General features: G+C 34.1%; 1 protein-coding gene across 5 annotated transcripts in view; it reads right to left on the bottom strand.

The window, feature by feature from the left end:
- Nucleotides 1-2,143: 2,143 nt before the first annotated feature.
- Tlk (Tousled-like kinase) overlaps nucleotides 2,144-25,227 on the bottom strand; it is a 117,142-nt gene continuing 94,058 nt past the window's right edge. For 4 of the 5 annotated variants that reach the window (XM_089105426.1, XM_089105422.1, XM_089105425.1 and 1 more), the window contains exons 10-15: nucleotides 24,635-24,875; nucleotides 22,170-22,613; nucleotides 17,459-17,709; nucleotides 8,730-8,949; nucleotides 6,758-7,019; nucleotides 2,144-2,417 (exon numbers count right to left, since the gene is read on the bottom strand). In XM_089105426.1, the coding sequence (XP_088961552.1) occupies nucleotides 6,771-7,019; nucleotides 8,730-8,949; nucleotides 17,459-17,709; nucleotides 22,170-22,613; nucleotides 24,635-24,875 (1,405 nt within the window). In that variant the 3' untranslated portion in view covers nucleotides 2,144-2,417; nucleotides 6,758-6,770. The remainder of the gene's footprint in view (nucleotides 2,418-6,757; nucleotides 7,020-8,729; nucleotides 8,950-17,458; nucleotides 17,710-22,169; nucleotides 22,614-24,634; nucleotides 24,876-25,227) is intronic. The other variant, XM_089105423.1, reaches the window with a different exon arrangement.

Genomic DNA, 25,227 nt, shown 5'->3' on the forward strand with positions numbered 1-25,227 from the left:
TGTTTTTTTTTTTTCCTACGTGGATTAGTTTGCGCCGTTTGTACATTTTTTTTTTTTTTTTTTTTTTGGTGGTGGTTTTATTGGTTTTTAGTTTTATCTTGTTTTTTTTTTGTCGTTAGGGCTGACAACGCCGTGAGTTGCGAAAGATACATTCTCTATGGTGTTTTTCGTCTGGTTTTGTTCTGGTCTCTCAACGGGCCAACGTATCGTTTGTTTTTTTTAGATATGTGTCTCGTTTCTTGTTTTTTTTCAGTTCGGTATAGTTAGGCTTAATATATTAAATTCGTCACCATAAGTACATGAATTGAACCCAAAACGAACAGAAATTATAATAAATAACCTATTCAAACTCAAAATAGCAACAATTAGCATGAGTAGGACTGACAACCCCCAAGCTTTCTTCGGACCAAAACATAATTTGCGCCTTACTGGAAAAAAAATACACTTTAGGTGTTTTCCCTTTTTTTACTTTAGTAAATAAAGAAGTATTAAAACTATAAGGAATAAATATCAGAATATGTACCAAACAGACACACGGTTATTTTTTATATTTATTTTTTTAAGTAAAGTGCAAATTATTTTCTCGTCTGACGAAGACATGGGTGTTGCCAGCCATACTCCTTTTAATTTTTGCTTGTTTTGAGTTTGACTAGGCTATCTATTGTAATTTCTGTTAGTTTTGGCTTCCATTTAATTGTTAATGCTGATTTGTGGTAGTTTTACACTTGGAAGATAAGAAAAACAAACTCGTAGAATTTGACAACGCTTTTGTCCGTAAAAACTTAAACAATTTAGAATTTGTTGGTTCCCAAAGCCAACTATCCTTTCAAAGGATACCCAAACCTTCTTAAACTTTTTGGTGTCATAATTTTAGCTTGATGAAACATATATTTGAAGTCAGCATAAAGATCCGATCCTTTTGATGTATCTACTGGTATCAAAATTCCGTTTTTTAGAGTTTCGGTTACTATTGAGCCGGGTCGCTCATTACTTACAGTTAGTTCGTTACCACGAACTGTTTGATCGCTGATGAAAGATTATGTTATTTATGCCTTTCATTTATGTTATTTTACTGTGTTCATGGCCATATATTTGGCTTTAAAATATACTTATTTGTCTATCTATCTAATATGCAGAATAATTGTACCAAACCCATTTTGCATGCAGACCCACTATGCTTTACCCCCCCCCCTAAAATGCAAATCTATAACCCAAATTTATTTCTAAAGTAACGAAGAAACTAACAAAAAACCGGTGTGTTCTCGAATTTTACACAGCCTAAACTTGAGTGAGTGGCGCATAATACACAAGTGCCAAAATTCCTTTCCCCGACGGAAATTAAAAAAATAAAACTCACGTTAAAATAAGTAGAACGTTACTTACCGTAACGTCGTTTTATCCTATTAAAATGATGCCTCATAGCTTGGTACATTTACCATACAACGATATAGTAAGTAGAACGGTTCTTACCGTAACAAAATTTTATCGTATTAAAACGATGTTTCACAGCTTAGTGCCTTTAACTTACAACGTTAAAGTAAGTACAACGGTATTTACCATAACGTTGTTTAATTTTATTAAAACGATGTCTCATAGCTTAGTGACTTACCGTACTTACAATAAAAAGTTATGGTAAGCAGAGCGTTATTTACCGTAACATTGCTTTATCCTATTAAAATGATGCCTCATAGCTTGGTACATTTACCGTACAACGATATAGTAAGTACAACGGCACTTACCGTAACGTAATTTTTTCTTATTAAACGATGTTTCATAGCTTAGTGCCTTTAACTTACAACGTTACGGTAATTAGAACGTTATTTACCGTATTATTAAACATTGTATCATACCCTAGTGTCTTAAACCCTGCTGCCACCTAAATATCGCAAAAGGAGCTGAAATCCTTCCCGAGGAAAAGCATACGAATAATTTGTTTAGCTGAACTGGATTCGTATTTATAATTGAGGCGAACAAATAGTTTCATAATATTAAATCACTGACAAACAAAATAAACAAACACAAAAAAAGAGAAAGAAAAGTGAATGATATTGTTTTTAAATACGCAAGAGAGAGAGAGAAAAAAACAACTAATTTCAAATATAACACCTCGGCCAGCAAGTTTTCAAATCAAATATTTCTCAGCTTGGGCTTTGAAAAGTCTTGTTTTATTTAAACCACAGATCACAGTAAAGCTTTCACACGATGGAATCCATTTCATTTCAATATTGCTTCAGAGTTTAAAAACAATTTCCCCATTTAGAGAAGAAAAATAAATATCTAAAAAGCTTGTCTCATTTTTGCCAAAAAAAATGCATCCTCAATAGTTGGATAGATGGCGTTGAGAGTAATCACAGTCACTCGTGGTTCATTCAAATTGTCGAAGCGGGCCATTTTTTTTCTTCATCAATACAAATAATCTAAAAAAGGGAAATATTACTTAAAATTAAAGTATAAGTAAAAATGGCTAAATCTTATCAGAGACTACAGTCAAGAGCCATATGGCTTCAACGTATAATTTTTTTTTTTTTTTTAGCCCGAAAGGGGTGGTCTTAAAAACTTCGAAGGGGACTCATTCGATTGGAAATACAAATTTCCTGTGATCTTTTTAAAAGTCAAAAGTTATCGGGAGGACAACCAGTCCCCCTCCCAAGGCCTTTTTAGCTGCCCTCCCCCCAAAGACATCCAATAAGACCGTGAAATAGCCATTTTCTTCCAAATAGTCTAAAGGTCAAATAACTATACCTCCGTCCGGGTACCCCTGTGATAAGGGTTGTAAGTTATGCAAGTTGTCCATTGTTTACATTTAAGGTTTGTTATTGGGAAAAGGGGTATGTTTGACCCTGATTCTCGGAAAAGCTTACGGTATTAAAGTGTAACTTTCAGGGCATGTTGAGCACACTTAAGAAAAAGTACGTGCATGATGGTTTTTAAAAGGGTGTATCAACAACAGGGTATTAAGTTGAAACTTTCAGGGCATGTTGATAAGGATATTGATAAGTCGTCGGAAGGCAACTAGTCCCCCTTACCCGAAGGTCGAAGTGGACCATTTTCTATCTTAATCAACAGGGACATCGTTGGGGGGGGGGGCAGTCCCCCCCCCAATAATGCGGAGAAAAATTATTATATATCCCATGCCCCTTGATTATCCGGATATGGACCCCTCTTGTCTCCCCCCCCCCAATAAAAATCCTGGAGATTCACCCCTGTTAATCAATATTCTAAATATTATTCTAAAATTAAGGCATATGTAAAAAGAGCAAAATATTATAAAATAAATTACGCATACATAAAGCATTCTAATGACGCAGTGACAAAATAACTAATGACGGAATGGCAATATCTATGAAATACAATTCCCTTCAGTATTCGATCATGGTCATGACAGTATAGAAAGCGATCATGTTTAAGATGATAGTGGTCATCTAAACTGAAAGCTTTCTAATGCATAATCAATCGATAAAGCAGAAATATCCGTCTAATTCAATCACTTAAAATATAACAATTGTGGTTATGATTTTGGAAGGCCATTGAACATATCTTATTTTAGTATTTTATTTATATTTCTGGCGAAAACTTGAAACTCACTAAAGACTAAAAAGAGTAAAATAAACCATTTTAAATCCTTTAAAAATGTGAGTTATAAAAGCTACAAAATGTGTCACAGCCTCTTCCCTTCCCCCCCTCCCCACATTCAAAGTTTTAACTTCTAACTGCATTGTGATTTTTTTTATGAATTTACTTTTAAAAATTTACTTATAATTTTACAACCTTGAAACTTCAATTACCATGTCATTCTATTGCATTTGAAAATATTCATACTTGTGACTTTTGGCATTTCTTAAAACAAATTCAACATTTACTAATCTTTGCGAGGATAAAACAGGATTATATAGACTTAACGAATTCCCGTGTCATGGAGGGGGGGGGAGTGTGAACACCCTTGGATTGTGGGCAGCATTTTTATTTAGTATTATAATAATATTTAATAGGAATAAATTCTAGCGATGCATCTCACACCTGACCAGTTGACACAGCGGGACATCTATCCAACTTTTCATCATTTATAGCGTGAGAACACAGACATTGATTTCGGACTGCCATTTACTTTAGTATTCTTATATTCATGTGTTTTGGTCCTGAGGACTCTTTCAGCATTCATGCTTTGATATCTTTCATGCTTTGAAAGACGTGGACACCGAGATATTTGTAGTAAACGTATCTCACTGACCTGCTCATCTCATTGACGACTTATATCCCCCCCCCACCCTCTCACTTGAGCGGGGAATTTGTTTTTTCTACTGACTGACTGACTTAGTGCAAATACAAGCAAGTCCAGAAACCGTCCAAAGAGTCCAGAAAGTCCAGAAACTGTGCACAAACAGTTTCAGTTCAAACAACGGATTTTTTGAATATTAGAGTAAGGTGAATAGGCGATGTTGTGTAATAAGAAGATCGATCAAGTGCATAACTTAACTTACAAAATTCATTTGAAAATTTTTGTCATGTAGCATTGTTTTTTTTTTGTTTTTTTTATGTGACATATTTTTTTCTTAAAGATAAATTCGAAAACTGTTATAACATGGTTGGATGGGTGGCAATAGTTTTTCATTTGATTTTTTTTTTTTTTTTTTTTTTTTTTTTTTTATAGTTCTCCTCACATATACAGGCCGTAAGAGCCTTATTTGGGGCCTGATGTACCAATTTTTTTTTTTTATATATGTCTTAGTTTTTAATTGTTACGGTAAAATCTGATTTTTGATCTGTGGATTGTATAAGAGTGAGTAGATCACTTATTTGATCTGGTAATATTATACAGAGAGAAGAGTTACATTATGTCTTTTGCTGTTTGATATTTTGTTTTCTGTTTTTTTTTTTTTTTGGATAAACAAATCTTATCTTACAAATACCACCCCTTTTTTCTTCATACCACCTCTTTTTTTTCTACGATAGATTTTTTTTTTCTCAAAGAGAAATCTGACAAACTGTAAGAACAATACCAACCCCATTTTTCTAAATATATATATATATATATATATATATATATATATATATATATATATATATATATATATATATATATATATATATATATATATATATATATATATGTATATATATATATATATATATATATATATATATATATATGTATATATGTATATATATATATATATATATATATATATATATATATATATATATATATATATATATATATATATATATATATGTATATATATATATATATAGGCCTATATATAAATAATTTCTCTAATAAATATTATTATTAGTCTAATCTAATAATTAATTAATAATGTATTAATAATAATTATTATAATAAACATATTTGTCTAATAAATATTACTTAATTTCCTTATTTTACTTTGTTTTTAATACCAGAACATTTGTTAATACATATAAAATTACTACTACTTTTCTATTTGAACCTTCTTTAAAAGATATATTTGATAGTTTACATAACGTCTTATAAAATATTTATGTAAACCCCACCAATAGCTTTCTTAAACAATGCACGGCACAACACAAGCAAAACACAAAAGGGCAAGACTTATTCACCCGACACCACAAACGTCTAACTACAAAATCTAGACACAGCATTTGCCTCTGAGACACACAAAAAAAAAAAAAAAAAAAAAAAAAAAAAAAAAAAAAAAAAAAAAAAAGTTGAAGGGAGGGTGATGAATTGCAATCAACTCCATGTCTTTATACCTTGGTTGTTATGTGTCTGTACATCGTAAAGGATTACATAGTCTGGTTGCACACCCTTGGGGGGGATATCAAAATAGGAAGAAAGTGTATTTTTAGGCTACCATTTTCTGATTCTTTCTGGGACGAGGGAGAAAGGTCCTCTGGACAGAACTCGGGTGGCCTCACTCCTGTTTGCGGGTACAGTAAGAACCATACATTCTTCAACTCTGCTACACAGACTTGCATATCTTAAGTTTTCTTAAGTTTATCTTGTTATCTTAAATTTATCTTAAGTTTTCTTTCTTCAACTAAAACTTCAACTTTCTGCAAAAAAGTCTTCAACTTTTTTTTACTGAAGGTAGGGATGCCACAAAAGTTAATTATTTTCTTAATTTAGAGCAGAGAGGGTATCCTATCACGGCGGTATCCAGAGGAGGGGTAGAGGACTATCATTTTTAAATGACAATACCTTAAAAAAATTTTATTGAAAGCAGAAATGCCAAAAGTTAATTATTTTTTTTTAATTTAAAGCAGAGACGGATCTTATAGAACTGTATCTGGCAGCTTAAAAAAATACTATAGGGAGGGTGAATGGAGATGAGAGACTTTACAAGGAGATGACAGTTTGGTTGTTACCAGTAGCTACTAGGTGGAGTATCCTATGAAAGCGTACTGTCAATGAGTAGTGAAAGTTTTCTTCGCATATCTTAATTTAAGTATGAGAGTTGCATATCTTAAGTTTTCTTTAAATAACTGCCCGGGTTGGAAAGTATTTCCCCCAAAAAATAGCTTTTCGTAACCTTTGCACAATTTCCGCTTTTTGCTATTTTTGGTCCTGCTTGGAAGGGGGCATATTGTAAATCTGTCATCCCCTCTCAGGACACCCATGAACACCGTGTCCACACCTGAGGCCCACTAAGTAGGGGTAACGTGAAAAATAATTTTTTTTTGTAGACAAGACAAAAATTATTTGCCTTATCGAATAACAAAAACAAAAAAAAGGAAATGCACAAAAACAACAAAAGCACATTATTTGTTCACCCCATACCTAAAATATCTAACTACGATGAGCTGGACGCAGCATTTCCACCCGAGGCAAAAAGCCCACCTGAGAAGGAACTGGGTTGCAGGAACGAAGTTGAACTGCTACCACCTGATGGCTGCTGTATTTGCTGCTGTGCAGCTTGTTGCTGAGCCTGAGCTGCTTTGCTGTGTTTTGAGATGGGTGGCTGGAGATACTCGTGTTTGGAAAGTGTTAAAACATCATCTCTATCTTCTTTCCTATATGCTAAACAACGACGGATAAAATTCTGAAAGAGAAAAATTTTATTAGTAAAGTATTTTTAATCAACTAATTTAATAAATTAAATAACGCCGGATAAAACTCTGAAAAAGAGTTTTAAATTACTTAGCATGACAGTTTAAATTACGATTGAAAAAATGGTCGCAATTATTAAGTTTTAATTAACATGAAATTTATACACAAACAACAAGGGATAAAATTCTGAAAAAGAAAATGTAATTAGTAACTATTAATATTTTTTAATTAATTAATTATTTTTAATTGATAAAATAAGCAACGATGAATACAAGTCCCAAAAAAATTTTTAAATTAACAACCATGTCATTTTTATTTAATTAATAAGTTATAATTAATAAGAAATTAGCAAACAAACAACGACAGATACAATTCTGAAAAGAAAAACCTAATTGGTAATTATTACCAACTAGGAAATTATATTGCCAATATAGAATTTAATAAACAAACAAGGACAGATAAAATTCCGTAAAAGAAATTTAAATCAATAAGCATGACATGAATTTGAGCATATAATGTATTATAAATTCCAAAAGCCAATCAACAATGACAATAAATTATTTTGATTCCGAAATACCAAAACAAAAGAATGGTTCATTTTTGTATTTTTAAAACTAAGAAACTAGGAGTTTCCAGAACTGGAAACACATGTCCAGGTTTTTGTTCGGGAGCAGGGAGGGACACAAAACTTTACAACATATCTCAAACTTGTTAATATGCATTTTTTTTTACTTTTTTATGAGTCAGACAAAAATTTCAGGGGGGGGGGGGTGAAGCCCACTAACATCCCCCTGGATACGGCCTTGACTGGAAACTAAAAACAAGAAGAGGCATAGCCTGTTCAGCCTGGTTCACCCAGCAGGCATCAAGAATTTGCTGAGCCTCCATTATGTCCTGTCTTCGGTGTGTGCTCGAATGAACTCCAACAATTCCTTGTCCAGCTTGTAACTATGCTTCTAGAATCCAAAATATGGTTTGTTTTTCTCAGAAAAAGAATAAGAGGTCTCAAACCGAGACAGAAAGAAACTTTTTTTTTTGTTTTTTTCCTGTTCTCTTTTGCTTGGGTTCCAATGATTCATACAGCTCCACTCGAGCTTCTCCGAAACTGTGTGGTAAAAGGTTTTTGGCAAGACACGGTAATATTCTTAAGATTTCTCCAAAGACTTGGCTGTCAGCCAATTCCAGAATAAGCTTTAGGCGTAGGATTTCTCTTCGTCTCATTGTAACTGGACGTTCATTGTACATGACCACCACTAGCACTTTCCGACGAGTTTTATATGGTATACCTTCATACTGATTTTTTTTTTGTCTACAAAACAACGTAAAGAATTGCTCAGACGCCTTTCTGCTGCTTATTGAGAATCAAATATTTAAAAAATCTTTTCTTAAGATATCAAAAATATCACAGAGATAATTTTCATATCAGAATCTCCTTTTCCTAATTCTGCGAGTGACAAGAGGATGTCCGTAAGAGAAAAAGTCAATTTTTAGAAAACCTTCTGGAACAAGGTTGGTTGTGGAAAAATGGCCGCCAAACCACTGAAAAAAGTGGTTAACCACAGCATTATTCGGGATTCCCACAAAAAATTATCAACGCTAAAGCGCCTCAAAAAGTGTATTATTTTTTATAAACATTTTTTAGGAGACCAATATCTGGGTGGGAGGTCCCTCGCATAAGTTTAGGTATGGGTGGATTACTTACTTTTGCTTCAGGTGAAACAACAGGTTTGGCAGCAAATTGAACATCAGTGGCTTTTAAAATAGTGTTCTCTTCAAGAATGGTAGCTTGAGACTGATTGTGCCCAAAAGGTTTCTTCCCATACAAACACTGATAGAATATTACACCTACACTCCACACATCCACCTTGGATGAAATCTTAGGGGGTGTCTTTCCCACAACAAAGCATTCTGGTGGAAGATACCTAAAAAAAAAAAAAAAAGAAAAACAGAATTAGAATCAGAAAAAAAAAAAAATTGGCATCGTTCCATCACTCCGATTAAACTTGGAGTAAATGATACAATCTTACCTAATCCTTTTCTTCATTTGCAAAGAACGTGCGTAATAATCGGGCGAAATTTCGGTAAGGAGTTATCTATATACAGTTTTTAAGTCAGATGGAATCCTTTGGACCAACCACGATGTCCCCCTCTCGCTCCTTTGTGCAGGTTTATCCTACAACAAAGATTTCCAGTGGAAGCAGAAACAGGGCCAGCCCCCCACCCAAAAATAATCAAATCTGGAAAAATTCTGGTTTAGGGGCTCTTTGCTATCTTGGAAAGTAGCTGAATTAGGTAAATGCTAAAAAAAAAAAAACATTACTGCTCAGAAATAGGGGATTCAAAGTTTTTTTTGGAGGGGGAGGGTGAGGTTTACAAAAAAATTGGGGGGGGGGGGATAGGCGCCTGGTTACCAAAAGAAGTTTAGCTCAGACAGGAGTTTGTCAATAAAATTTTGTTTGGGGGGAGGGAGGAGGTTTACCAAAAGAGCTTTTGTTCAGGGTGGGAATTGGGTTTGTTCAAGAATGCATTCGGAGCTTTGATGATCTTCTGAGACAGTATTATGAAGCATCCACCTCTGCTCTTTCTCCCTTCAAAGGGCACTGAGCTTTGATAACCTTTAACAATCTTTGTGTTATAAAAGTGAAACCTCGCAAAATAAATCTTCTCTTCAAATAAGACACAAGGAAAGTGTTTTGAGCCTAATACCTTTACTCCATGTCAGTTATAAGGTTTAGAAGGCATATAAATTTTTCGTTTAAGTTTAGGAAATAAACCTTGCTATAATAATAATAATTTATTTCCGCCCGCTCATACCAAAAAAGAGAAAGCGGAGTAATACAAAATAAGAAGAGGAAAAACAAGAACACTCAGCACCAAAGAACAAACTTAAGCAGTAACGTCTTCGCTGAACACACATCAGATGTAGAGGCAAAAACTGGAACAGTGTTTCCAACTCCTTTTTTCTGCACTTGTTTCAGTAGAGGGCACAACGACAATTGGGTCTACCACATTTTGAGATTCTGAAGGAATGTGTTTCTCTCGTAGAGCGGGTATCGAAGCAAATATGAGGTATTTTTAGTATACAGACCGGAGTTTTAGTCTGTCAGTTTGCGGGAACCAGTCCCATAGCGGAGATACATAAAGCAGGTGAGGGAGAGCAACCCCTGCGTAAAGCTTTGCAAGAATCTTCCTGTTTAAGCTAAATTTCAGAGAGACAAGCTTCTCATAACTTGAACGAATACTCTTGGTAATTTTTTCTTTTATCAGTAAACGAGAACTTCTGACATCATGACCGTACGTTATTCCCAGGTACTTCATGGTATTTCCAGGAAAATTTTCATTTATTCAACTATCAGATATGTAGGGCCACTGCTTTGCTGCTCGCTTGCCGAGGGACAAAATTTTACAAACTCCGTCTTTAGTGCGTTGACCCTCAGACCGACACTTTGGTAACCAGTTATCAGGCGGTCAATATTTTCTTGTAGAAAAAATGAGGTTGCAGCTTAACATAAGCAGGTCGTCAGCATACAAAAGCAGGCTGAGGTCATATAAATTGATGCTGAATCCTCTAGCAACGTTTTTTGTTATTCCAGATGTCAGGGTATTAAACAGGATGGGGCTTAATACAGATCCTTGTCGAAGACCTCGAGAACGTTTAATCGATCTACTTAAGTGATCCTCTGTCAGTCTAACTTTCACAAAACTGACTGAGTACCAGAAAGATAAAAGTACCCCGACATCAGTATTCACACCATACTGGAATAATTTCAGGAACACCTGAGACTGCACAACTGAATCGAATGCAGCTGAGATGTCTACGCTGCACATAAAGAGGGAGGATCCCGTTCTGTGGACTTTGTCAATAGCTTTCTTTATAGGCCTATGTACAAACGCACAACTCAGGTTTCGGCGGAATCCGAATTGACGATAATCCAATCTACACTTCCCCGAAATTATGGGTTAAAATTCTACTGAAATAACAGGAATTGGAATTCAAAAAACTAAAGCCAATGAAAAAGAGATAGAAAAGTTAAAATTAAAGTAAAACATTTTTTTCAGAATTAAGATAGGGATTGACCTCCCATGTATTCAATTTTCTAAGCCCTAGAAATAAAAAAGGGGAGGCATAATAGCTCTTCGATACCTTCCCAGGGTACATTTTTAGCTCTTGAACCATTCCTGAAAGTTTAATTCATTCAACTCAACTAGTTTCCAAGTTAGAAAGATAGCCTTAAACTAGAATTTTACCAAAAATCCTAATTGTCCAAGAGTTTCTGGGCTTTCCTTACTCTGATTATCGAATAAGTTTCTTTTTTTTTATTGACCCCCCATCCCAATTCAAAAACTTCTTGTTGACATGTCTGGGTAAAAGGCATCTAAACAAAAATCAAAACAAAAAGAAGACAAATTTAGTTATGATTTTAGGATAATACAAGAAAAGAGAACTTAGACTGGTAAATTTAAGGAAAATAAATAACACATAAAGGGTGGTTGGCGTAAAGGGGCAGTCCCCTTCCTTTACGGAGTATATTCTGCTCATTTTGGAGTTTAATGTTACTCTTTACTCTCATATTAACAGTTTAGACCAGAAATATCCCCCGAAATCACAAGGGAGTAAGATATTTCATAGAATTTCATAGTTTTGATGCATTTTAAAGTTTCTTTTGTACCCCCCCCTCCCTAAAAAATCTTGGTTAAGTTCCTGGGGATTACATACCAATTTCTACCTCCAACCTCCCCTCGTCTCTGATGGCTCAATGAGAGCTGATATGTTTTGGCATTAAAATACACCCTTTAAAGTATCTCCCTCCCTCCCTAACTACAAAACAATCAGAGAACCTTTTAAGTTTTGTAATTTTTCCATTTGCTTACAGATAGTATCTGTTATTGGGAAACATAGTTCTCTGTAGGGGAATTACCAGTGGGGAGAAAATTTTTGGGAATAATTCCCTTTCATCAGGGATGCATTTTGCGGAAGGGGGGTATTTTCCCGGAGGTGCTTTCCAGGGGGGAGGGGTAAACGCCAAGAACGCACAAGTGTCAATCACATGAGAATTTCTTAAATTAACCAGGGCCTCAGTCATAATTGTTCTGGTAATGACAGAATTCATGATGTAATCATCTACTTTATCACGAGCTGGTAGACTTGCCCATATACTTTCATATAATTTCAGTAAAAGATTTAAATCTTTTTCAATAAGCTTATAATGCCAACAGAGCAACAAAAAGGACATGCAAATATTTTTTCACCCTCTCCCGCCAATTTATTCTACAAATACCCGAAATTGTAAGTTTTTTTTTACGATTTTCTTTTGATTGTTACAAAATTATGAACTTTTTAAAGTAGTACCACATTCTGGTCGATGTTGCCCCTTTGAATCGTCCAAGTTGTCCTTGTTATTAGAAATTAAATTCCTGATGTTCCATACTTATTTAACATCTGTATATAGTTGTGTTAGTTTCCAATTTAAATAATAAGACTCGATTTTCACCTCTCCTAATACTTTAAAGACTATTTCCAGCGACATTTTCTTAAGAGTGGATATTATTAGGGTACCCAAATAAGACTTTTTATCATTTCCTTCAACCCCACAGGGGAAAAAAAATCCCGCGTACGAGTCTGCCCAAGACATCAACTTTCGTGCACAATGTAAGCAGAAGGCATTCCAAATATTCAATGACGGGTTGTTGTCTAAATTCTCCCGAAGGTTTTAGAGATCCCCTCTGAGGGAAGGCATATGCTTATGAAAAAAAGGGGTCGCCAATAATCAAGTACATCAGGTGGCGCATGCAAGGAAAGACGAAAGAGTGCCAAGTGTCACAGGGACTGTGCCACGCGTGGTGAAACTATGAAACACTCCTAGATGCACACCAGGTAGCAGAAAGCAACCCCTCAAATTGAAAAAAAGCCACGTCAACATCTTAATATCAGGATTGCAACCCGATGATAAAAAATCACTAGATTTCAGTGATTTTCTGGTTGATTTGATGATTTTCTTCAATAATCTAGTAATTTATGTGCAAATTTAGTGATTTTTTGTTTAGACAATATGAAAAATCACTACAAATAGTGATAAATCACTAAGGGTGGCAACCTTGCTTAAGATACGCGAAATACTCAAACGCCAATCATATTAAAAGTACCATGACAACCAGGAAGAGACAAAACAGAGTTCACAGAAATTTGAATATAGCTTACATATCCTGCTCTAACTGTACTTCCCCTGATAAAAAAAAAATCCCCTAATCCAGTCAGTAATTTATTTTTCCTGTCGTAGATAACACGATTGCGAAATGATTTAATGACATTACAAATATCGATGCCAAGTGAACGAATTCACTTGAGAGATTACGAAATAATAAGAACAAAATAGACCTGGATCTTTTGACATTATGTAAAACCGGTTATTCCAAACACCGGGCACATGCCGTACCGGTGGGATATGACAATATTTTGGTGGGTCATGGGCAGGACTTGCGCCCTTCGACTGACTATACTTTAAAACCTTTATTAGAATTTTTTTCATGTGAATGGCGTCACATTCAAATCCATTTAAAGAGCACAAAAAGCATGGTAGTGTTGCAACGACGTTATACATTGTATAAAAGGGGCGTGGGTGTAACTGCGCCAATGTAACTCAGCTTCCATACAACTCAACCACGTTTAACTGAACTCTCGTGCAACTGAACCACCGTTTAACTGGGCCCCGTGCAACTCATCCCAAAAGCAACTCAGCCCCGTTTAACTGAACCCTCGTTTGACTGAGCCCCCGTACAACTCGACCCCAATTAACGAATCCCTCGTACCACTAGACACCTGTTTAAATCAAAATTCTTTTGACTTCACCCTTATGCAACTCACCCCTATTTAAATTGAGCCTTGTTTTACTCAATTCAAACCAAGGCCTAATAATAAGTTGAACTAGTACTGGTTAGAGCTTAAAATGTTTCTCGCTTCGTTTGAAGTTTCTAGTATTACAAATTTCCCATTTGGCCGGGCTAAACGGGTCTGGACCGAAGACAAAGAACCACCAGAGCCGCGATTACAACTAATTCCCGTCACTGGCAGCCATTGGAAACGCTTCTCTTTCGGGAGGCTGCTTGCGTGTATCTTTCGTGCATGGCAAAGTTAATAATTATTCCGTTCAAATAGGACTTTATACAGTTTCCATTTAAATGACCAGATTTGATTTCTTTTCCCGCATTTGGCCAAATATTATAAATTTTTTTCAATGTGTGTATGGAGAGGAGGGGGCACTAAAAGGGATGCAGGACAAGACTGTGTCCTCTCCAATGCTCTTCGCGATTCTCGTTCATTACATACTTCGGCCAGGTTATTTTGTCGGAGGGATTCAAATGAATAGGAGCAGCACTTTGTTATTTATATCATATATATATATATATATATATATATATATATATATATATATATATATATATATATATATATATATATATATATATATATATATATATATATATATATATATATATATATATATATATATATATATTATTTATATTCATATATAATATATATTAACATTAATACAAGATTGGGCATATTAAATTGGAGGCTTTTTGACCATTATAAGGTTGATGTGTGTTGGAGACTTTTTTCCTTACTCTCTAAAATTTTGCACTTCAAAGAAAGGGAGTTCGATGTTATGAGGAGAAAGGGGGAGAAATCAGAGAACCTTTGTTCCATTCCTTTCAAATAGAACTGAGGAGAAGGATATACTGTCCTATATTCTCCCTCCTGTTGGGAGAAGGATATACTGTCCTACTCTCTTATCCAAGTAACTGATATTTTGCGCTTTTTCCCATCATACACGTTAAAAAACAAAAAAACAATAAATAAGTAAAAAAAAACAACAAAGAAGTTCCTTCCAATAGAGAAGTGAAAGTAAAATAGTTCGTATATAAAAAAGCAGGCATAATAAATATGATCATTCACAAATCCACTTGGGCATATAAACTGTACCATCTGTGGTTTAATGCTCAACACCCCACCATATTCATCGATAAAAAGCCAAAATTTATGAATAAGATGAGTTTTTCCTTAATTTTATTATTACAAAAGCAGAAAATTAAAATGAGAAAAAATTTATTTCAAAAACGTGTGTCAAAACTGTTTTGTTCTAAAATATTCTCTACCAATATGATTTTGTAAATAGACCTGCTATACACTATGGGACAGAGATATGGGGACACCAGGGGGGGGGGGTGGAAATAGAGAGGATACAGCTACATTGTTTTAAAAGATTAATAGGGTTAGATAAAAGTTTAATAACATTGTTATAAAGGGTGACCTGGGTCTTTTCAACTTAAGAAATAAACGGTTGGTACGCAGGGTAGGCTATTGGGAAAAAATTATTACTATGCCACATTATCAGTTAACAAAATATGCTTTCAATGAAATGTTATTGGATAAAAGAAACAATTCTTGGCCTGCGCAAATTAAGAGTACACTAGACAATTGTGGGCTATCAGGCTGGTGGAATGACGGCATTGGACCAGGTGTAAAACAGGATTGATTGCAAAAGCTGTGGAAAAAGTGCTACAAGATCAAGAGATCCAGATTTGGCAAGAAGACAAGGTTAAGTCGCAATCCCTTGGAATATACAGAAAAATTAAAGAAGCCTGGGAAAAGAAATATATCTAAAATTTGGACTCCAAAATGATACTTTAAAATGGGTCTTATCAGTAAGGAGGAATTTTATGCCGCTTGGGGGGGAGAAGAAAGTATTTAGGGAGGGTTAAGGTACGGAGTGATCCCTTCCCTTGTCTGCTGTACAGGGAGTCTAAAGATTTAGAACAATTTATGTGTTATTGTGAATAACTGAAGGTACTTAGAAGGGAAATTTCTGGGAGGGATGTAATGGATAGAAGGTGTTTAGAAAATAAAATAGGAAGTAGTTGCAAAGTAGATATTAGAAATTTGGAAAATTTTATGAGTGTTGGGATGAGACATAGAGAGGGTTTTCTATCGTAGTGTTCAAAAGTGTTTGAGCTTATATTATGTTTTATGATTTTTGGTGTATTTGTATTATCCATGGCCCATGGGTCTTTTGTGAGAAATATATCTATCTATCTATGATGTGTCTGTGTCTTTTGCCAGATTCCTGCTAGATAGAAAACTGATGTTCCACGCTTCCATCTTTTCTCTTTTCAAAACAGTATGTCATAAATCTCGACTCTGATTGGCCAATCTTTTATTTTTTGCTGGAAAGTTCAATTTCCAACTCAACAAATAACGAACGGCATAAAGAATTAGCGTAATTGCCTTTGTGCGTAATTTTTATTTTGATGACAAACGTGACTATTACATAGCCCCGGAGAGGCGACACTGTCATGTCTTAAATCGACAGTTAAGTGTCAATGCAATAGTGACAGCAAGTATAATGACAGTAACAGTGACAGAAGTATAGTAACAGCGACAATAAGTACAATGTGATCCGGGAGAAGCGATGTGGTCATGTCCTAAATCGGCTAAACTGACAGTAAGTACGGTAACAGTAACAATAAATAAAATAGCAGTAACAGTAAGTATAACTTACGGGTAGTGTAATATGGCCCAGTAAAAGCAACGTTATCATGTCCAAAACCAACAGTAATTGTCAATATAACAGCGACGGTAAGTATAGTAACAATGACAGTAAGTAATAAGTATAATATGGACTGGGAGAAGCGACGTCGTTATGCTTGAACCAAGAGAAACTGGCAATGTAATACTGACAAAACGTATAATGACACTAACAGTGACAGTAAGTATAATGACAATAACAGTGACGGTAAGCATGGTATTAAACTGTAAGCATGGTAAGACAGTATTATGTGTTCCGGGAAAAGCGATGTGGTCACGTCTTCAACCGGCAGTAAGTGATTATAACAGTGACAGTAAGTAACAATGACGGTAAGAATAGTAAAAGTGACAGTAAGTAATTATTATAATTTGGACAGGGAAAGCGATGTCGCCATGCTTAATCCGAGAGAAACTGTCAATGTAACGCTGACAAAAAGTATAATGACACTAAGAGTGACAGTAAGTATAATGACAATAACAGTGATGGTAAGCATAGTATTACACTGTAAGCATGGTAAGACAGTATTATGTGTTCCAGGAAAAGCGGCGTGGTCATGTCGCAGTAATTGACAATATAACAGTGACAGTAAGAATAGTAACAGTGACAGTAAGTATAAGTGACAGTTAGCATTATGTGATCCAGGGGCGAGTTCATGTCCTGAACCGGTAGTAAGTTGCAATGTAACAGTGACAGTAAGTATAAATAACAGTAAGTATTAAGTGGTCCGGGAAAAGCGACGCAGTCATGTCCTAAACCAACAGTAAGTGTCAACACAAAATGGGCACAAAAATTAAGGTATCTTTTACCAATCCATTCCAAGATAAAATCTGAAGATATTACTTACCAGTATGTACCAGCTCCTTGGGAGGTAAGATCCATTCCCTGATCTGGGTTATAATTATCCTCATCCATAATTTTACTGAGACCAAAGTCAGTAATTTTAATATCCCCACAAATGTTTCCACTAGTCAACAGAATATTACCCGGCTTTAAGTCATAATGAATCACTGGGGGTTTAATTTCGTTCAAATATTTCAAGGCAGATACAACTTGCATTATTATTGTTCGGGCTTCACGCTCAGGTATCATCTTATGCTGAAAAAAATATATAAGAGTAACAATAATAGGAAATATTAGGGGGGGGGTGGAAGGTAGGTCCCTATTTCTGACCAATGCAAGGAAAAGGTAATTTAAGTACCAAGGTCTATAAAACATCTTAGGCTGATCCGTAGCTGGAAACCACGACTTTTTTAGACTTTTTTTGGATATTTTAAAATTATAATTTCTTTTTTTTAGGGCAGTAAATATTATTCTAAATATATAATATGTATTTCCAGAATAATATTCGTCGGTATCAACTGAGAAAATCGACAAGTAAAACTAATTAGTTAAATTTGACAAAGCTTTTCATCCGTGAAATTTAAAAATTAATAATCTGTTGCTTCCCAAAGACAAGTAGGTCTTCAAAGAAAAGCTACAAACTCTGCTCTTAAGCTGTTTCGTGCATACGTTTTATACGTTTTAACTTTTTTTGCTTTATTTTAATTTCTTTCTTTGATAAACTTGGCACCCGCTACTACAAAAAGTTCCATAACTACACAGAGTATTTTTCATTAAAAATTGAATTCCCGGTTATTCCTAATTTTTAAGATATACTAATGGGATTATTAATTATCTATAATCCTTATAAGAGATACATAAATTTTTAAGATATATTATGATAATATAAATTAATATATATATATATATATATATATATATATATATATATATATATATATATATATATATATATATATATATTTATATATATATATATATATATATATATATATATATATATATATATATATATATATATATATATATATATATATATATATATATATATATATATATATATATATATATATATATATATATATATATATATCATATATTAATCTATAAGATTTATTATTCCAATTTTAAAGACATATTAAATTTTAAGATCCATTATTTTTTAAGATATATTAATACATCTTATCCAATTTTTAAAATAAGACGGTTTACAGTTGTGCAAGTTTCCGTTTAACCAATTAAGAATAGTCAGATTTTGGCTTCACTGCCAAATTTAACTCATTGAGGGGGGGGGTAATAAGTTGAAAGAGATGAGAGAGTAAATTTTACAGGGTGACTTTGTTAGATATTACAGTAAATAAAAAACATTCGCTACCCTGTTACACGGTTGTTTAATGTTGTCCAATTCTATATACTTCTTAATGGCTTTGCAAACATTGTTAAGTCATAACTATGTCGATCAGTTCTTAGTTTTGCAGTCTATTTTTATTTTATTTTCCCTTTATCTTACTCCACTATCTACAATTTTGCAAGTGAGTTAAATATATATGTTACCGTGAATGTCCAAAATACCTTTTGTTCTTCTTGGATTTAGTCAGCGTTATCAGTCAACTTTTCAGTTTTATACAAGGTTTGATGGTGACCGGTTAGGTTCGATTTTAAACCCATTTCTGGGATTTATAACCTAATTTAACATAAACTAACCCAACCTAACCTAGCCTAATTTTCACATTGACTATCAAAGCTTGCATAAGACTGAAAAAGCTGATTTGTCAAGCTAACTGAATTTAAGCAGAGAAAAAGGTTTTTCAGACATTCACAGGTGAGCAATAATTGTGCATATGTGTATATATGTATGTTCTTTCAAATTTGTAGCATAAAAGAACGTCTGTTGGAAGGCCTAAAAAACGAAAATTTGCAGTTGCAGTTACTATAAATGATGATTCTTTGGAACCAGCATCTGAACTGTCAAACTTGATAAGATTAGGAATTCGACAACCTGGACCATCATTTGCGACAACACCAATACGGACAGATAAAGCAAAGACCATTGCTAAATTGTCTGAAGTATTCAAAATCCAAAAATGTGTCGAAAATGAAGAGCAAAGACACGGGTGGTTAGAAGATATGCGAAAACGACAGTTAGAGCGTGTTAAAAAGGAAAATGAAGAGCAAAGACACACGCGGTTAGAAGATATCCGACACCGAGCAAGTGAGCGAGTCAAAAATGAAAATGAAGAGCAAATACACACGCGGTTAGAAGAACAGCGGCGGCGTGTCAAAAATGAAAATGAAGATCGCAGACCGGCGGTTAGAAGACATGCGACACTGAACATGTGAGCAAATCAATGAAAATGAACCTGGAGAGCGAGAATCAAAGCGTGTCAAAATTGAAAATTATAGCGATTATGATTGGGCTTGGGATTTTGACATGGATAAGGTCGTCAAGGCCTACCATACCTTTGTTAAAAAGTATTTTGGATATTGATATGGATAAGGTCATCAATGCCTACCACCTTTGAAAATCAAAAACATGGACTAGACAAATCGTTGGAAGAAAAAGAAGTTTTCGTCCTATCAGCTGAACAATTAAAAGAAAAAAGATTGGCCATATGTTTTTCATAATAACAAAAGACAAGCTGAGGCAAAGTTAAAGGTCCAATATAAAAAAAATTATTTTACAATGGCACCATTTCTATTTAAGGTCCACTTGGACGCTATGAAATCAAGAAAAGGCTCAAATTGTCTGGGTTTAGAATACAAGCGACAGTGAGAATCTATATATAGAAGCCTGGATGGGCCCAGCGGCGAATCAAGGATAATTGAGACGATTATCCTTTAGCATTTTTGGTCAGTTGGGCGGTAAGGGTGTAATTTGCCGTTGATTTAATTTCTTTTTTTTTACATATTCTTGCACAAAAATATTTTTTTCCTTGTCATGGGCCATTGGGACTTTTTTCTGATAATAAACCTCGTACCACATGAGAATAGCAATAGCTGGTCTTTGTTTGAAAGCGCGTTCCCTGCAAACAAAGCGGGTGCAGCAATTTTTACCCACAAAAGTGTTTCTGTAAATCAAAGCCATGATAGTGCCACACCGACTACCAATAAAAACACAGTAAATTTCAAGTGGGAAGAATATAAATGTCCCACATTATATATCGCTTATTGCAACTGATTGCAGCTGAATTTCGTAACTGAGAGCTCAAGAAATTAATTCTGGCAAAGAGAACGGTTTCCATTGGCTGTCAGGTTACATAATTACATCGCAGACCGGAAGGACATATAATTACATCGCAGACCGGAAGGACAGCTGCAACTGATTGCAGCTGAATTTCGTAACTGAGAGCTCAAGAAATTAATTCTGTCAAAGAGAACGGTTTCCATTGGCTGTCAGGTTACATAATTACAAAAAGTAAAGCCAATAAGAAATTATAAAAGTTATATAATTAAAAATGTATCGTTAATATAATTTCTATAATATATTATCACAATATTTGAGCAGGACTTTTTGGAAAGTGTAATTTTACTGAAACAATTCTAGTGTTCTGCCCACAAAAGACGCACAGAGGACGTAAAAATAGCGATTTTTGATTTTAAAGTATTCATAGGTTTTTGCAGCAAATCTACCAAATTGTCATCAGCAATAGTTGGTGAATTCTTCCAACATGAAGAAAGGACTCCAACTTGGAAAAAAATGTTAGATAAATTTTGAGTGCATAGCCGTGTATAATGTGCTCACACATACAGAACTGTGCTCAATAAATTTTGAGTGCATATAAATTCATAACCGTGAAAAGAAAACCTGCTGCATTACATTCAAGAAACATGTATGAACTTCTGTATTTTTTTTTATAATTACTGTTATTATCATCCTTCTCTTTTTTTTAATAACTTCATTTTGATATATGTTACGAATCTTTAAAATTGGTGAAATTTTTATGATATTTAGCTCCGTTTCTTAGGTTTACGAAATTCATATATTTCTGAAAATTACAGGACAAATCATTATACATAAAAACAAATATAATATCTTCAATTTTAATAAAAATCATATATATATATATATATATATATATATATATATATATATATATATATATATATATATATATATATATATATATATATATATATATATATATATATATATATATATATATATATATATATATATATATATATATATATATATATATATATATATATATTAATTTCCTCTATTAATTAATTAGTAAAAAAACTAGCTCTATAATTTTTTTTATAAATACCTCTATTTTTCAAACCTCTATAAATAGAGGTTTGAATCATAGCCATCGAAGTATCCCATCCTGATGGAATCAATATCCTTTAAACAGAGAGTCCTCTAACAATCTAAACCTGTTTATTTATTTCTATTTTCTTCAGAGAAAATAAGAATATTTTTTTTATTTTTCATAATCTAAGAGTAGTTTCTTTATTCTTATTTTAATTTTCGTTAAGCTTTAAGTATAGTGAAGCATAGTTAAGCTCTTTAAAGTATAGTTAACATCTTAACTTCAAGTATAGTTAAACTCTTTTATCTCATTATATCCAATTACTATCAACTCCAGTCAGGAGAAGAAGTAGCATATAATATGGTTCAATGTAAATACAATAGTATCTGCAATTATTGGAAGACCCCCCCCCCACCCAATAAGGCTATATTAATAAATGCATAATAAAAAATTACATACTTGTTTTAAATAAAAGTCTAGATCATGACCATCACAGTATTCCAAAACGGTGCAAAACGAATTGGCATCTATTTCAAAAACGTCATACAACTTCACAACGCGCGGATGATCCAACGCCTTATGAATATTATACTCCCTAAGAGCGTGTCTAATATAATTTGCCTTCTTATCATCTTTCCAGTCCTTATTTAACTGATGCACCTTACAGGCCACATAGCGCTGCTCCTTCAGATCGAATGCCTTATGCACTTCACTGAAGCCCCCCTTACCGAGGAGCATTAACAGTAGGTATCGCTCATTTAATACAGGGTGCGAATTGAAACGACTCTGATCCTCGTTGTGGATGCGCTTTAATTCGCGAATGTGTAGGTTTCGCTCTCGTTCTAGCTTCTCCACTTCGAGCTGTAGATCAGCGTCCTCTTTTTTTAGAGCATTCTGTTTTAACTAAAAGAAGAAGAAGAACAATAAATAATACATTTTTCTTTCTATTTCGTGTATAGCTACAATTTGAAGCATGGTCAAAAATGAACTGTATTACTATTTTGGGCAAGGCCTTGGGGCTTTAATGTGATTAATTAACAGGGCATTAACAGTGTTTTATTACTGTTTTATGTATATTAATGACTATATGAAATAAAACGAATAATTATACTTATTAACGTTTACAGTGTTTCATTAAAGCGTTTATTAACGAATAATTAATAAACACATTAATACTGTCATACCAGAAATCTAGACAGAAATTTTTCTCCCGGCGGGGGGGGGGGGGGTAGTTTCTAAGAAGGACAAAAGAAACCTGATACATATATAAAATTTGGTGGAAAATATAGAAGAGAATATAGAATACATTTATTCACTATCTGGAGCGAACATGAGCATGTCAATATAAAAAAAGAATATAAAAAAAAGGAGCAAAAATAAACACAAAAAATTACAAAATCTTGAACTTTCGGGGTTGGTGTTGGGGGGGGGGAGGGGTCAAAGACCCTGACGTATATAACTAATAGTCTTAGGTTCTAATTTGGAGATGACTTCAATACTACTTCTATTTATAATTAATCTAAGTGTGGATTTTTTTTTCTTTTTCGTGAATAGGTCAATATGACCAACCTCACTGTGATCTTAAGCCTTGAATCCAATAGCCAGCGCCCTCCACCCCCACCCCCTGCATTCGAAAAACAACGGAAATTGAAAACTGTATTGAAATTGCTTTTAAATACAGCATAGAAAATAGCATTTCGATTGACTGATTTGTTTGGCGTTATGTCCATAAAACGGTAACGGAAACTGGGCTTTAGTCATGTTAGAGAATGGTTAATTATTCTTTCAAACATTGTTGAGAAACCTTCCACACTGGCATAACTTAAGACTTTATATCAAGTTATGTATTCTTACGGAGAAATTTTTTTGTCCTAACATAGACAGTACTAAAGTTTTACATTAAGGAAAAGTTCAACATAGCAGCAACAAAATTAATTTTCTAGACAAGCAATTATTAAATTTTGAAAGCAAAATGTTAGAATGATCAGAGCTTGAATCTCCAAATTCATTCCACCTTTTTAATGTTGGATCAATTTGTTAATGATGTTTGTGAAGATCTTAGAGGACAATTATGATGGCTTTCTCGATGTTGCCTTATACGAAAGGACCTGTTTAATTGTGAAAAGTTATACTCTGTAACGTAACCTAACCTAACCACAACTATAGAAACTTACGTACGTAGTATGAAAGCCGCTTAATGGGCTTTATCACTTACACAAAACATAATATCCCAAGTAAATCAATTATCGGAATATTAATCAACAGTAACTATTAAAACTGACTAATTTTTTTTATTTCTGACCTTGGGGTCAAATAATTATAATTACTATGGGTGAACTCGCAAAACTGCGACAAAACTCAGTTTACACAAAGGCTCGTTATCAGGTCACTAAGGCCAATTGCCTCCGAACAAAAAAAAAAAAAATAGCAACAGAGTTATTGGTGCCCCCCCTCGGACATTGTGTTTTGAGACAGGGCTTTTTTATTCCCCTTTGTAGAAGAGCCTTCCTTGGTAGTACCAGGGTGTCCACCATTGTTTTCCCCCATCCCGAGAAACATGAATTTTACCTACTCACTTAACCGTGTTCTCCACCAGCCTTTATAGTTGTTATTCCTTAGGACAGAGTTAGTCAAAGTAACCAAAATCAGCGAGATGTGACACACATCGAACCAGATAATAGCCTTACTTTCTACCTCAATCACAGCAATATTACTTTCGTATATAAAACTAATCTCAATTATATGTCTTTATACATCTGATATAAAGTAACGCCAGCTTCAGACCCGCATGAGAATGGGGTTATATTAAAGCACTTAAGTTTTAAGAAGGAGAGGGGGAGAGAGAGAGAGAGAGAGAGAGAGAGAGAGAGAGAGAGAGAGAGAGAGAGAGAGAGAGAGAGAGAGAGAGAGAGAGAGAATAATACCTTCAAAATCTCATCTGCTTCATAATATTCTTGCATGGTTAGTTCTCTATTAGGATCTAATTTCAAAACACTATCGGTGCCATTTAAAGCGGTGGCAGTAGTAGCAGAGCTCAAACTACCAGCATTCGACACAGCTCGCTTTCGTGTGCTCCCTGTCGAAGATTCCGTTGGTTTCCGCTTCCCTAAAATTTTTCTCTGTCGTTCTATCTCTTCTCTCATTTGAGCTAATTCCTCCTGTCGCCTAAAATTCATGAATTCCGTTAGAGAAAGTACCAAAGACAACAAAACAATAGCTTTTTTGGCCCATAGACCCATGCTGGACATATTCATAACGGAAAAACGATTTTCTAAGATTTTCTTTTGGTTGTTTAAATATAGTAAATCTTTTAGCGCAGTACCACATTTCGGTTAGTGGTTGAACGTTGAACCGTGAAAATGAGTAAGCAAAGCTAAATATTTAAACTTGACCGATTATCTGAGTACACTTTAGAAGCATGCTGTTTATATTTGTAAACGTGGATAAATCACAAATCCCAGACATTTTCCAACTGCCACACAAATCACAGACGTTTTACAATTGCCACACAAATCCC

This window comes from Artemia sp. Qi Xiang Cuo, chromosome 19, assembly GCF_049724085.1.
Source record: "Artemia sp. Qi Xiang Cuo chromosome 19, ASM4972408v1, whole genome shotgun sequence".
Taxonomy (NCBI): Eukaryota; Metazoa; Arthropoda; class Branchiopoda; order Anostraca; family Artemiidae; genus Artemia; species Artemia sp. Qi Xiang Cuo.